Source organism: Schistocerca serialis, chromosome 6 (assembly GCF_023864345.2).
Source record: "Schistocerca serialis cubense isolate TAMUIC-IGC-003099 chromosome 6, iqSchSeri2.2, whole genome shotgun sequence".
Lineage (NCBI taxonomy): Eukaryota > Metazoa > Arthropoda > Insecta > Orthoptera > Acrididae > Schistocerca > Schistocerca serialis.
The window spans coordinates 445,436,109-445,450,798 of NC_064643.1; the positions used below are offsets into that span (position 1 = coordinate 445,436,109).

The 14,690-nt window shown below is 43.4% G+C and overlaps 1 protein-coding gene across 1 annotated transcript in view; it reads left to right on the forward strand.

The window, feature by feature from the left end:
• LOC126484426 (cytochrome P450 6k1-like) overlaps positions 1 to 14,376 on the forward strand; it is a 59,052-nt gene extending 44,676 nt beyond the window's left edge. The window contains exon 5 of the mRNA XM_050107939.1: positions 13,997 to 14,376. Coding sequence (XP_049963896.1) covers positions 13,997 to 14,163 — 167 coding nt within the window. The 3' untranslated portion in view covers positions 14,164 to 14,376. The remainder of the gene's footprint in view (positions 1 to 13,996) is intronic.
• Positions 14,377 to 14,690: the final 314 nt, after the last annotated feature.

The following is a 14,690-nucleotide window of genomic DNA, read 5'->3' on the forward strand; positions in this document are numbered from 1 at the left end:
CAACTTTCTTGTGATGATGACAAACACCTCGCCAGACGACTCGCCGTGCTTTTGTTCCCTGCCAGGTCTCTATAGACAGTCTGCAGGCACCTATTAATATTTCCGATGCTGTGGTTTCCCAACAAAAGAAATTCAGTGACAGCTCTCTGCTTGGAACGCACCTCCGTTACAGACGCCATGTTGAAGGCAATGTATTGTGTCTCCACTTTCAGGAATTCTATGAAACGGTAGGGGCTGAAGCAGGAATACTCCACGATCTCCCACAGCAAATTCCGCATTTTTTCAACTCAAACTGACCGAGACAAAAAATTTGTTGGGTTACTCACTGAACGCCCCTCATATAATTGGATCCGATATTGCTTATAGACTCACCGCTAGGATTATACACGCCAGAGCAGCATACCTTAGTACTATGTAATTTAACAGTTATTTTCTTACTCGATTTCGGCCTACTACGAATTACGTAAGTACCTACGTCTGATTTAACTTCCAAGTTTTCCAATAATTTTTGTTCCTATCATCTTCATCAACAGGGTTACTCTGCTATTCACAATAAAGTGCCTGGAAGAGGGCTGAATGAACCACCTTCAAGCTGTCTATCTACCGTTCCACTCCCGAACGGCAGCGGGAAAAACGAGCACTTAAATTTTTCTGTGCGAACCTTGATTTCTCTTATTTTATTGTGATCGTCATTTCTCCCTATGTAGGTGGGTGCCAACAAAATGATTTCGCAATGGAGGAGAAAACTAGTGATTGAAATTTCATGACAAGATCCCGTCGCAACGAAATTTGCCTTTGTTTTAATGATTGCCACTCCAATTCACGTAACATGTCTGTGATACTGTCTCCACTACTTCGCGATAATACAAAACGAGCTGCCCTTCTTTGTACTTTTTCGATGTCATCCGTCAGCACCCACGTGCTGCGGATCCCACACCGTACAGCAATACACCAGAATAGGGCGGACAAGCGTGTTGTAAGCAGTCTCTTTAATAGACCTGTTGCACCTTCTAAGTGTTCTGCCAATGAATCGCGCGCAGTCTTTGGTTTGCTCTGCCCACAACATTATCTACATGATCAGTCCAATTTAGGTTATTTGTAATTGTAATCCCTAAGTATTTTGTTGAATTTACAGCCTGCAGATTTGTGTTATTTATCGCGTAATCGAAATTTAGCTGATTTCTTTTAGTACTCATGTGAATAACGTCACACTTTCCTTTATTCATGGTGAATTGCCACTTTTCGCACCATACAGATATCTTACCTAAATCATTTTGCAATTCGTTTTCGTCATCTGATGATTTTACAAGACGGTAAATGACAGTATCATCTGCAAACAATCTAAGACGGCTACTCAGATTGTCTCCTATATCGTTAATATAGATCAGGAACAATAGAGGGCCTGTAACACTTCCTTGGGGAACGCCGGATATTACTTCTGTTTCACTCGATAACTTTCCGTCTATTGCTACGAACTGTGACCTGGCTGAAAGGAAATCACGAACCCAGTAGCAAAACTGAGGGGATATTCCATGCGCACACAGTTTGGTTAGAGGACGCTTTTGTGGAAGATGTAGAAAGCCTTCTGGAAATCTAAAAATGTGGAATCATTTGATATCCCCTGTCGATAGCACTCATTACTTCATGACTATAAAGAGATAGTTGTGTTTTACAAGAATGAAGTTTTCTGAATCCGTGCTGACTATGTGTTAATAAATCGTTTTCTTCGAGGTAGTTCATAATCTTCGAACATAGTATATGTTCCAAAACTCTACTGCAAATCGACGATAGTGATATGGACCTGTAATTCAGCGGATTACTCCTATTAACCTTTTTGAGTATTAGTGTGACTTGAGCAATTTTCCAGTTTTTAGGTATGAAACTTTCCTTGAGAGGGCGGTTGTATATAACTGCTAAACATGGAGCTATTGTATCAGCAAAGTCTGAAAGGAACCTGACCGGTATACAATCTTGACTGGAGGCCTTGCCTTTATTAAGTGATTTGAGCTACTTTGCTACACCGAGGATATCTACTCTTATGTTTCTCATCTAGGCAGTTGTTCTTGATTGGAATTCAGGAATATTTACTTCGCTTTTTTGGTGAAGGAGTTTCGGGAAACCTGGCAGTCTTTACCATTTCTGCTAGTCGCCCTAAACCAGAGAGAATCTCCTCTGATCCAAGGCGACACACGTCATTGGCACCGACATAGGCCACCACCTGCAGTTGGCTGCACTCTGTACTCTTCATGGCATCTGGAAGCACCCTTTCCACATCTGGAATGACTCCTCTCGGTATGCACACGAAGTGCACACTAGCTTCCTTCCCCTACTAGGCAGCCATGTTCCTAAGGGGCCCTATTACGCGCCTAACGTTGAAGCTCCCAACTATCAATAAACCCAGCCTCTGTGATTGGCCAGATCTTGCAGGCTGAGAGGTTTCCTCTGAAACAGGACAGGCGACTTCATCTGGCTGAGCGACAGTGATAAAGGGCATAGCTGTCTCAGATCCTAATGAGAGTGGTAAACTCTCTGTGAATGCCCAGACCTTGTAGGCCGAGAAGCTTCCTCTGGAACAGTGTGGACGACTGCGTCCGGCTTAGAGACTTCCTCAGCCACAGATAATGCCCAAAACTTGTTCGTCAAACGAACTGGGGAGGCCCTACGATCGGCCCCTCAGAAAGTCTTTCGCTGCCTGCCAGACTTTGGAATGATCTCCCACTAGACCACAGGTGAGGGGTCAGCCTCAGTGCAGGCAGTACCAGAGGCGGCCACAGCAGTGGACCGATTGGGTGACACGTGGGACGTGCTCGATGTCCCTCGCATCCCTGCATCTGACCCCCTCACAGTGATGCCACTTGGCAGCAGCCTCAAGCTGTGTGACAGAAGCCAACACTACGTGGAGCTGTGAGCGAAGGGTCAACAAGTCACAGCAATCACAGATTCTATCCATTACTGAATTCGCTCCTGTTTGAAGCTCATAAAAATGTGTAATAAACGAACGGTGCACTCGCCTTATTAGCAGCAGGAACTCGCGGTGCTCACTGACGGTCTAACCGACACATAGTGCTGTTGTTTCCGAACTTCTCACGACTTTACTATAGTTTCCTTTTTGGTTTCCTCTGAAGATGGGTACCTTAAAGATCCTTTCGAAGCGGATCTCTGTTCATAATTTCATTTACTTCACTCTTCAACTCTTTCATATCACTTCTGATTCTATGCAGTCACTTGCACTACACAGATTTTTCTCCAGTTGACGTCTTTAAAAATTCTCTTGCATATCTTATTTCCATTCGCAGCAACCAGATGGCCATAAAACATCATTCTACGTTTTCTCATCGCTACATTTATTTGTTCAGTTTTTCTGTACAGATCCTCGTTCCTCCTCTTCTGGTATTCATTTTTCTGTTTTGTTGACCCCATAGTTCTTTAGGATTTTCTGCTCTTTCTGCTCCATATTTTCTATTTCTCCCGCCTTTTTTTAAATCGACACATTTGCCTTCATATAAATATTCAGATTTTTTACTGTAAAACAGTACCGTAATTATGCTTGAGAGGCAATATATCTCTTATTGTTCACATCTTAAGTTCAGCGAAAAGCCTTTTCCACCTTCTTTGCCCGGAGTTTCTTAGCTTCCCAGTCAAGGCCGTTCTTCTTTATTACCTCACCAAGCTATTCATACTGTTCTTGATCCGTTGTGTTTTCCAGAATGATGAAATCACCCAGGGAACGCCACGAAAACATTCTTGAAACAATAACACTCCCACCTGTTTGCAGGGTGTATGCTTTCAGACGTTTCCCACCGATGAAACATAAAACCTTCATTCAAGTAAAAAGTCCACCTGTCGCCACTCAGCGGACGTCCAATTGCGGTACTGACGCGCAGATTTCAGCCTTCGTCGCCGATGAACAGCAGTCAGCATGGATGCATGAACCAAGCGCCTGTTGTCGAGGCCCATATACATCAATATTCGCTTGACGGTTGTTGAGGAGACAGTGTTGCTAGGCCCTTGGTTCATTTGGACGTTCAGTTGCTCAGCAGTTGCATGTCTGTTCCCCTGTACGCATCTTCGCAGCCCTAGTTCATCCTTGTTATCTGTGTCCCATGGTGCACCACAGTTGCCTCGGCGCCAGTTTTGGGTAACGCCATTTTGCAATGCACGGTACATTTTAACCACGGAGGCATGCGAACAGTCTACAGACTTAGCCGTTTCGGAAATGCTTCCACCCTTGGCCTGAAGGCTTATGATCGTCAGCTTTTGGTCGCCAGATAATCCGCTCCGTTTCCGCATTGCAAAAACTACCGCACTATTTTCCGCGTCTCCCGACACACTTTATATACCCTCCAGTGCTTGTGCTGCCACATGGTGTCATTAAGTGGCTGTTGCATATTGACGCTGAACATAGGCGGTGGTCACATTAACGTGACTGGGCCGTTTATTTCAGACACACATACACCGAAGTGACAATAGCCATGGGATAGCGATATGCACAAATACAGATGGCGCTAGTATCGGGGACACGTGGTAAAGGGCAGTGCATAGGCCGAACTGTCATTTCTACTCAGATGATTCATTTGAAAAGGTTTCCGACGTGATAATAGGCGCATGACCGTAATTAACGGAGTGGTACGCGATATGGTAGTTGGACATGGATATTCCATTTCGGAAATCGTTAGCGAATTCAGTATTGCTAAATCCACAGTGTCAACGGTGTGCCAATAATACCAAATTTCAGGCATTACCTCTCACCATGGACAACACACCGGCAGATGTCCTTCACTTAACGACTGTGGGCAGCGGCGTCTGCGTAGTGTTGCCACTGCTAAAATACGAGCAGCACTACGTGAAATAATCACAGAAATCAATGTGGGACGTACGACGAACGTTTCCCTTAGGACAGTGCGGTGAAATCTGGCGTTAATGGGGTATCGCAGTAGACAACCGACGCGAGTGCCTTTGCTAACAGTATCGCCTGCAGCGCCTCTGCTCCTCTCTTGGCTTGTGACCATATCGGTTGGAATCTAGACAGCAGGAAAACCGTGGCCTGGTCAGACGAATCCTGTTTCAGATGGTAAGAGCAGATAGGGCTAGAGTGTGCTGCAAACCCACCGAAGCCATGGACTCAAATCATCAACAGATACTCTGGAAGCTCCGTAGTGGTGTGGGATGTGTTTACATGGAATGGACTGAGTCCTCTGGTCCAACTGAACCGATCACTGACTGGAAATGGTTATTTTCGCCTACTTGGACTCCATTAACAGCCATTTAGGCATTTAATGTTTCCAAACAATGATGGAATTTTTACGGATCACGACGCGGCATGTCATTGGGCCACTATTGTTCGCATTTGGTTCAAAGAGCATTGTGTACAGTTCAAGTGAATGATCTGGCCACCCAGATCGCGCAACACGAATCCCATGGAACATGTATTGGACATCATCGAGTGATCCATTTGCGCACAAAATCCTGCACCAGCAGCACTTTCGCAAGTATGCTTGGCTACAGAGGCAACACGGCACAATGTTCTTTGAGGTGACTTCCAATGACTTGTTGAGTCGATGCTAAGTCGAGTTACCGCACTACACCAGAACAATGTTAGGTGGTATCCCGTGACTTTTGCCACCTCGGTGTGTATTTCAGATGGATTTAACATATTTCACACATATTCGTACAGTATTTAATCCGTCTCTTTAGCGAGTTTAGCTGTACAATTCCATTAGTCCATCTCCATAACTGAATGGTCAGTGCACCTGACTGCCATGCGAAGGATCCACATGTGATTCTGGTACTGACAGAGATTTTTCCTTGGTGGAGAGATTGGAACTGGGTGCACTCAACCTCGTGATACCTCCTGAAGAGCTACTTCAATGAGTATTAGTGGCTCCAGGTCACGAAAACTGACAGTGGCTAGGAGAGCAGTGTGCTGATCTCAGGCAGTTCCATACCACATCCAATGACGCCAATGGTGAAAGATAAGTCGGCGGCCAGTCAGTACCAATGGGCCCACCAGGGTCTGTGGGGGTATTTAGAGTGTTCAGAGAGAGTTTTGTAATTCTGCCAATAATGTCACCATGCAGCTGTAGAGAGGACGTTAAACTGTATCTGTGGTATTGAGCCATGTGGCATGATCTTTGGCCCCAAAACCCATTGAGTTATTGGCTTGTTGCTGTGTTTATCCTCATTATGTGTTTGGTGAATTACGCAACGCAAATAAGAGTCATATTGTGTTTCGTACTTCAAGAGTTTCCCAAGTCACCTAATTACAGGGAAGGTATACTGGTACCAACAAGTCGTTTTCGGACGTTTTACATGTCAGTCTTTGACATCGTCATCTCCATCCTTATCGGTAGTAGGATTGTCTTACTGCTACAGCATTTTTTTAATAATGTCTCATGTATGTACCGAAGTATCCTCTACTCTGTTCGATTGTGTCCTTGAAAGGATGATCTGAGAATGCGAAGAATAACTTAGAAAGTGTGGGGTAAATAACCAGATGCAATCAAATATACGGGGCAGCTAAGACGGACCACCCCAAACATATCCAGAGTGAATCAATATGTCGAGCTATGCTTTTCGCCAAGTAATAACGGACAACACGTCAAATTTCCTGACTTTGGCAACTACACTGATGAGCCAAAACATTATGGCAACTTGCTTAATAGCTTGTTTGTCCGTCTTTGGAACGAAATACATCACTGATTCTGCGTATCAGGGATTCGACAGTTTGTTGGTAAGTTTGTGGGGATATGTGGCATTAGATGTCTACGCACAAGTCACGTAATCCGCGAAAATAACGGGCCACTGATTTGCGTACGCGGTGATGGCCCCAGACAGCGACCCATATGGGTTCTATAGGATCAGCATCAGGCGAATCAATGTCAATTCATTATAAAGCTCTTCAAACCACTGCAGCACGATTCTGGCTCCGAAAGACGACATTACCGTTGGAGAAGGCTTCACGGATGAAGGGATACAGGTGGTTCGTAGCTGTCAGGGTGTCTTCGATTACTGCCACAGATCCTGTGCAAGTGCAAGAGTGTATTTTCCTCAGCAAACTACTGCTCCCACCAGCCTGTGTCCGTGGCGCGCTTCACGTTTTGAGCCCCCGTTCTCCTCGATAACGACGTTCGTGGAGACTATCATCGACCAAATGTAGTAAAAATGTGATTCACCTGAAGAGCCGACATGTTTCCGTTGATCGACGGTCGAATCCAGATGATTCCGTGCCCATTGCAGTCGTAATAGACAATGTCGTTGGATTCACATGAGACCACGTGGCGGTGATCTGCTGCTGAGCTCCATGCTCAACTATGTGCGATGAACGGTGTGTTCCGAAACACTTGTCCGTGACCAGCATTGTGCTCTTTCGGCAGAGATGCCACAGATCACAATGTATCCTATTTTATAGAACAAACAAACCTCAGAACCCCACGTTCTGAGAAGGCTCGTGGACTTCCAATTATTTAGCGCCTAGTGGTAGTTTCATTGTCCTTCTACCTCTTTCCGTAGATGCTCACGACAGTAGCACGTGAACATTTTAACAGTATCGTCTGTTTCGAGATACTCGTTCACAGGATCCACGTAATAATAATCTATTATTTGTCAAAGTCGCTTCTCTCAACGGATTTCCCCATTTGCAGCCCATATCTTCTTTAGGATGGTCCCCCGTTCGTGTCTGCTCCGCCTACACACTTTTGTTGCCGCGTCACCTGGCCGCAACGCCATCAGGAGGCATCCTACATCGCGGTGAGCAGCGGTCAGAATTTTTTGGCTGATAGGTGCAATTTTTATCGTTTATAGTCGCCAAATTACGGCATCAGCTTTGTTTTCTTCTGATGGAACTTCAACGACATAACATGTATGAGACTTGATCATATAGTATTAAGATAAAAGCGCCGCATACCACTGTCCCGCCGTTAGGAGAAGACGTTTCACAAACGTCTGTCGTATTATACCAAATCTAAGCTAACACGTAACTCAGCTATGATTCTTGTGTTTACCTGGCCTCTTGAAGTCCATCAGTCTGTCTTCTGCTATTTTAGCAACCAGATTACTTCTCTCAGGCCGCTGAGACATGCACAATGTACACTACAGTCGAAAAATTGAATGTCGTTCATGGCGAATGCCGCGAATCTATTAGAATAGCGATGCGGTTATATGCTGAGGAGTATGCAGATGGTGCCAAGGATTCACGATCTGTCTTTGCAAACATTATAAAAATTCTAGAAACTGGAAGAATGGAGAATAAAATTCGCCAAGAACAAAGAAGGACTGTGCGGCTGGCCCCGACGGAGGTTAGAGTCCTCCCTCGGGCATGGGTGTGTGTGTGTGTGTGTGTGTGTGTGTGTGTGTGTGTGTGTGTGTGTGTGTGGGTGGGTGGGTGGGTGGGTGTAGGTGTGTGTGTGTGTTTGTCCTTAGGATAATTTAGGTTAAGTAGTGCGTAAGCTTAGGGACTGATGACCTTAGCAGTTAAGTCCCATAAGATTTCACATACATTGGATTGGACAAAGAAGAGCAAATGATGAAAGTAATAAAACGAACATTTTAGCAGCAATAACACATCTACATCTACATCTACGTGATTACTCTGCTATTCACAATAAAGTGCCTGGAAGAGGCTTCAATGAAGCAGTTTCAAGCTGTCTCTCTACCGTACCACTCTCGAACGGCACGCGGGAAAAACGAGCACTTAAATTTTTCTGTGCGAGCCCTGATTTCTCTTATTTTATCGTGATGATCATGTTTTCGCAATCGGAGGAGGAAACTGGTGATTGAAATTTCACGAGAATCCCGTCGCAACGAAAAACGCCTTTGTTTTAATTATTGCCACTCAAATTCACGTATCATGTCTGTGACACTATCTCCCTTATTTCGCGATAATACAAAACGAGCTGCCCTTCTTTGTATTTTTCCGATGTCATCCGTCAGTCCAACAAGTGTTCTGCAATGAATCAGTCTTTGGTTTGCTCTACCCACAATATTAACTATGTGGTTCAAATGGCTCTGAGCACTATGGGACTCAACTGCTGAGGTCATTAGTCCCCTCGAACTTAGAACTAGTTAAACCTAACTAACCTAAGGACATCACAAACATCCATGCCCGAGGCAGGATTCGAACCTGCGACCGTAGCGGTCTTGCGGTTCCAGACTGCAGCGCCTTTAACCGCACGGCCACTTCGGCCGGCTATTAACTATGTGATCGTTCCAATTTAGGTTATTTGTAACTGTAATCCCTAAGTATTTAGTTGAATTTACAGCCTTCAGATTTGTGTGATTTATCGTGTAACCGAAATTTAGTGGATTTCTTTCAGTACTCATGTGGATGAATTCACACTTTTCCTTATTCAGGGTCAATTGCCATTTTTCGCATCATTTTGCAATTCGTTTTGATCATCTGATGACTTTACAAGACGGTAAATGACAGCATCATCTGCAAACAATCTAAGACGGCTATTCAGATTGTCTCCTATGCCGTTAATATAGATCAGGAACAACAGAGGGCCTATAACACTTCCTTGGGGAACGCCGGATATTACTTCTATTTCACCCGATGACTTTCCGTCTGTTACTACGGACTGTGACCTGGCTGAAAGGAAATCACGAATCCAGTCGCGCAACTGAGACGATGTTCCATACGCACGTAACTTGGTTAGGGGACGCTTGTGAGGAACGTTGTCGAAAACCTTCTGGAAATCTAAAAATATGGAACCAGTTTGACATCACCTGTCGATAGCAGTCATTACTTCATGAGTATAAAGAGCTAGTTGTGTTTCACAAGAACGATATTTTCTGAATCCGTGCTGACTATGTGTCAATAAATCGTTTTCTTCGAGTCATTAGCAGTCATTACTTCATGAGTATAATGAGCTAGTTGTGTTTCACAAGAACGATATTTTCTGAGTCCGTGCTGACTGTGTGTCAATAAATCGTGTTCTTCGAGGTACTTCATAATGTTCGAATACAGTATATGTTCCAAAACCTTAACTTACGATTTTGGGATGTTTAGTGTTATTATTATCATTTTTAATTTAATCAATTTCCTAACAGGTCTATTATAACTCCATATTGGTATCACCGATATGATAGAGTAGGTCGAGGAAACAATGGAGCCTTTTTCTGAAGGTCCGAGGCGGAGGGAAACAACTCTGCCAGGACGCCCCCTGTGAAGGAAGAGGCTCCCTATGTCCCGAAATACCGCAATCTATCCCGAAATACTGCAATCTATTTTTCCTTACAGTATGATCGTTGGGCTGCTAAGGATTGTCTCCACGAGTAGAGGACTTTGAACACATAATTAAAAGTTCAGAAATACAAAACAGAAAAGAATGTGAACTTGGCTAAGATCAAAGATGGCTGTATAACCCGACATTCTGACGGACAAGGAGAGAATGAAGCTGAGTGTCGGCGAGAGGGGTCGTCGGTGTTAGGTCTACGCTGACTGCTGTCCCTAGCCTTTCACCTGCAAATGGAGCGAATACAGGAAAAAACTATAGCCTGTCGCAGCTACGGACTTGACTGCTAACAGATGAGATGATACTTCGTGTGTTTTGTAGGGAGCACATTGTGCTCATGTGGGAGCGATCTAGATGCTTGTAACACAATAAACTGGTAGCCAAGATCGCAGGAATTCTTTTTATTCCATGATACCATGGAATAAAAAGAATTTCTGCGATCTTGGCTACCAGTTTATTGTTTTACTTCGTGTGTTCGTTTTCTGCGCTGATAATGCCTTCGGTATTGTCTTCATGGCCGAGAGGCTGGGACCAAGGACGCTGAATTGCCTTCGTAAGTGGGTGCACTACAGACAATGCTGCACTTTTTAAGTTTCTATTTTCTGACGTAATTCTCAACCAAATCCGCATAACAGCAACCCCCTATGAGGAACTGGCACTTCTGTTCACGGTGGCGTGAGCTCTGATTTCGGTAAGCTTTGTACCTGTATCTGACAGCCCACATTTCAGTGTGATTGTCTCCACTTGGGTACCAAACTTCAAATTTAATGAGCCGAAGGACAGTGTAACTTTAAATTTAGAGAAGATCTATTTTATAATATTGAATAAATGCGTGTTCGCAAAAGTAGTATAGGTACGTACTACTGCCTTACTTTGCACTTAAACCCAGTATTGAATACCACTGATGTGATACTCCAAGATGGGCGCCACTTTGCACTTAAACGACCTTGAACGAATGCGTCACAAGCCACACTCCCTCTTATCAGTGACGTCTCATACCTTATCTATGACATATCGTGACGTCACAAGCCGCGAGATTTTTTCAATGACGGCATACTGGTGGGAAATGCAGAAAATACTAATGAAACATGCAAACAGTATTATATTACATGTTCAATTTAAATGATTTGTATTATTTTTTTAAAGAAACACCTAACCATCATCTGAACTGTGTAAAAAGTTACACTCCGTCTTCAGTCCACAAGTGGCCCATCGGGACCATCCGACCGCTGTGTCAGCCTCAGCTGAGGATGCGGATAGAAGGGGCGTGTGGTCAGCACACCGCTCTCCCGGTCGTTATGGTGGTTTTCTGTGACCGGAGCCGCTTCTGTTCGGTCGAGTAGCTCCTCAATTGGCATCACGAGCCTGAGTGCACCCCAAAAAATGGCAACAGCGCATGGCGGCCGGATGGTCACCCATCCAAGTGCTAGCCACGCCCGACAGCGCTAACGTCGGTGATCTGACGGGAACCGGTGTATTCACTGCGGCAAAGCCGTCGTGTAAAAAAATGTAACCGGATTCAAATAAAAATATTGCCAATACTAGAGTATTCTCATACTGAAAAATGAATAACCTTAATCTAAATTGCATAAAACTGGCACCATGTTAAAAAAAACATTGCCAATACTACAGTATTTCCAAAGACTGTTTAAGCTTGACGTAAGTTGTGCAAATCGGTGTTACTCATATCTCTCTCTCTCTCTCTCTCTCTCTCTCTCTCTGTCTATCTCTCTCTCACACACACACACACACACACACACACGTCTGAGAAATATATTATGCATCTGAGTGTACTTGGAAGGCTGAAGAGAAAGAGAGAGAGAGATACTTCTGTGCAAGACCTTCGCTGCAGCGAAAACGTCTCATTAGGTCAGTACTGGTGTGTCTGACTTCATAGTCAAGCTGTAGGCGGTCCATGAGAAGACATGCTTCTCACTAAATAGACTGCTGCATCGATGTGAGAGGGAAGCCAACAGCTTTATAGTGTCGAAAAATGGCGTCCTTTGATGACATGACTTTTTCATTATGATATCAAAATATCCACTGCGCCAAAATTTTATACTCTTTCAAACAATAGTTCACGAGCCATTAGCAATTCGTCAATGTTCAAAATGAAACTGAGGTCCAATACACACTCTAGGACAATAAAAAAATGCGTACCGCGAAGGAATTATCCGAATGGGACGGAAGTCAGTAGATGTGATGCACATCTACAGGTAAACAAATAACATGAACTTCAGAAAGATTGGATTATTTATTCAAGGGAAAGAGCTTCACAAATTGGGCAAGTCAGTAATGCGTTGGTCCACCTCTGGCCCTCATGCAAGCAGTTATTCGGCGTGACTCTGATTGACAGAGTTGTTGGGCGTGCTCCTGAGGGATATCGTGCCAAATTCTGTTCAATCGACGCGTTAGAACGTCAAAATCCCGAGCTAGTTGGACGGCCCTGCCCAGTATGCTTCAAACGGTCTCGGATGGGTAAGGATCTGAAGACCTTGCTGGCCACTGTGGGGTTCGGCAAGCACGAAGACAAGCATTAGAAACTCTCTCTGTGTGCAGGCGAACATTATCTTGCTGAAGTATAAGCCCAAGATAGCTTTCCATGTAGGACAACAAAACGAGCCCTATAATATCATCGACGTACCAAAGGGGTCCTGTTATGAAAAGAAATTGCATCCTTGTTGTCGTGCCGTATGACAAGGTCGTCGAATCTCGAGAACGTTTGGAGCATAACAGGCAGCGCCCTCCAACTATCTCCGGGATTTTGACGACCTAACGCGCCAATTAGATTTAACACTATATCCATCAGGAGGACACCCAACAAGTCTATCAGTGAATGCCAAGTCGAAAAACTGCTTGCATAAGGCCTAGAGATGGACCAACACGTAATCGCCTTGCTAAATTTCTGAAGCTCTTTCTCTTGCATTAATCATTCAGTTTTTCTGAAATTGTAATCATTTGTCTGTCTGTACATGTACATCACATCTACCCATTTCCATCCCATTCGGATAATTCCTTCGTTGTGAGTCGATTTTATTTTAGAGTGTACTTTTAAAGTTATGAACACCAAATTGGGTATGGGAGTTTTATTCTTGGGCGTTGTGACGTAGTGTGTTGAGTTTTGTGTCAATAAGCTTTCGCTTTGATTTACGTCGAGTCGAGACTTAATTTTTATAGATGTTGATTTTTGGTGTTAGATGTTTTAATAACACCACCGGATTGCAATTTCAGTCTTTTCTTATGATCTTCGCTTATAACTTGAAAATTAAAAGCATTTTCACTCCATGCTCACTTACATACTTCGAGGAACGCATTGAAAGTCATATCAGTGTCAACATGACCACTGAGTACATGCCTCAGATTATGCTCGTCTTGTCTGAAAAGAATAATAACGTAGCAAAAAGCTGCCTGCACCATAATTACGTTCATTTTACTTTTTTCTTTTTATATAGCCTGATCACATATTTTTATTTGAAAATCGTTCTCAGCTGTGAAAGAAAGGTTATTGCTTGTCATACTGCCATTGTAGCTGTAGAAACACCATCACTAGTAGCCGTTCCAAAACAACAAATGGTCACTTTATTTTGTATTTGTTCCACTGCACTGATCAGTTATCTATCATAATTCTGATATAACTAGCTTCTTCACTCATATAATTCTCGCAGAGTAGCGAAATTTGAATGAAACTTTGTTGCCATTATGTATTATTCTTGTGAAAATTTACTGACGAACGTTAAGTTAACGTCAAACTTATTGTGTTGCAGGGAACGAGCTTGCTTTGCTGATCCTGAAGATGGCGGTAGCTGCAATTCTTTCAGAGGTGGAACTTCGAGTATGTTACCGAACCAAAATGCCACTCAGGATTGATCCTACACGCAAGATCATGACACCGAAGGGTGGAGCATGGCTTAACGTGCTTCCCCGGGACTGAGTTTGTGCCTTAACAAGGAGGCTACAACAAAGATAGAAACGACAGAGCATAAAGCCATGTCACTCCATCAAATGTGTTAAAAGTCAAATGTTCTATGTAATTTGCCCAACTGAATTGCATTCAATTTCTACGGTTTAATCATAAATATTTTTATATGTGTTTTGTGATGTAGCTTTAATTGTTTTTTTCCTCTTCTCTTTGTCTATGGCAAGCAATAATCACTTTCGAAGAAGTTTTGGTGATACTAATATGTACCTCTACACTTACTCATAAAGTGCAATTTTTCAATAAATTTTTTTAGATTACTTCATGGTAGAATCTACATACAAAGTTTATTAAAAAAAAAAGAAAGGCTATCTTTGATTATGATACCGGTTTATGAATTTATGGATTATTTAACACTGAGGAAAACTGTATGAAAGATGATCATTTGTATCATACTGACTGTGTGACTGCTGTGTAAGAAATAATATATTACAGTGGTTACTGTGAATAGCTTTCATCTGTAAAGGTATCTTCATATTGTT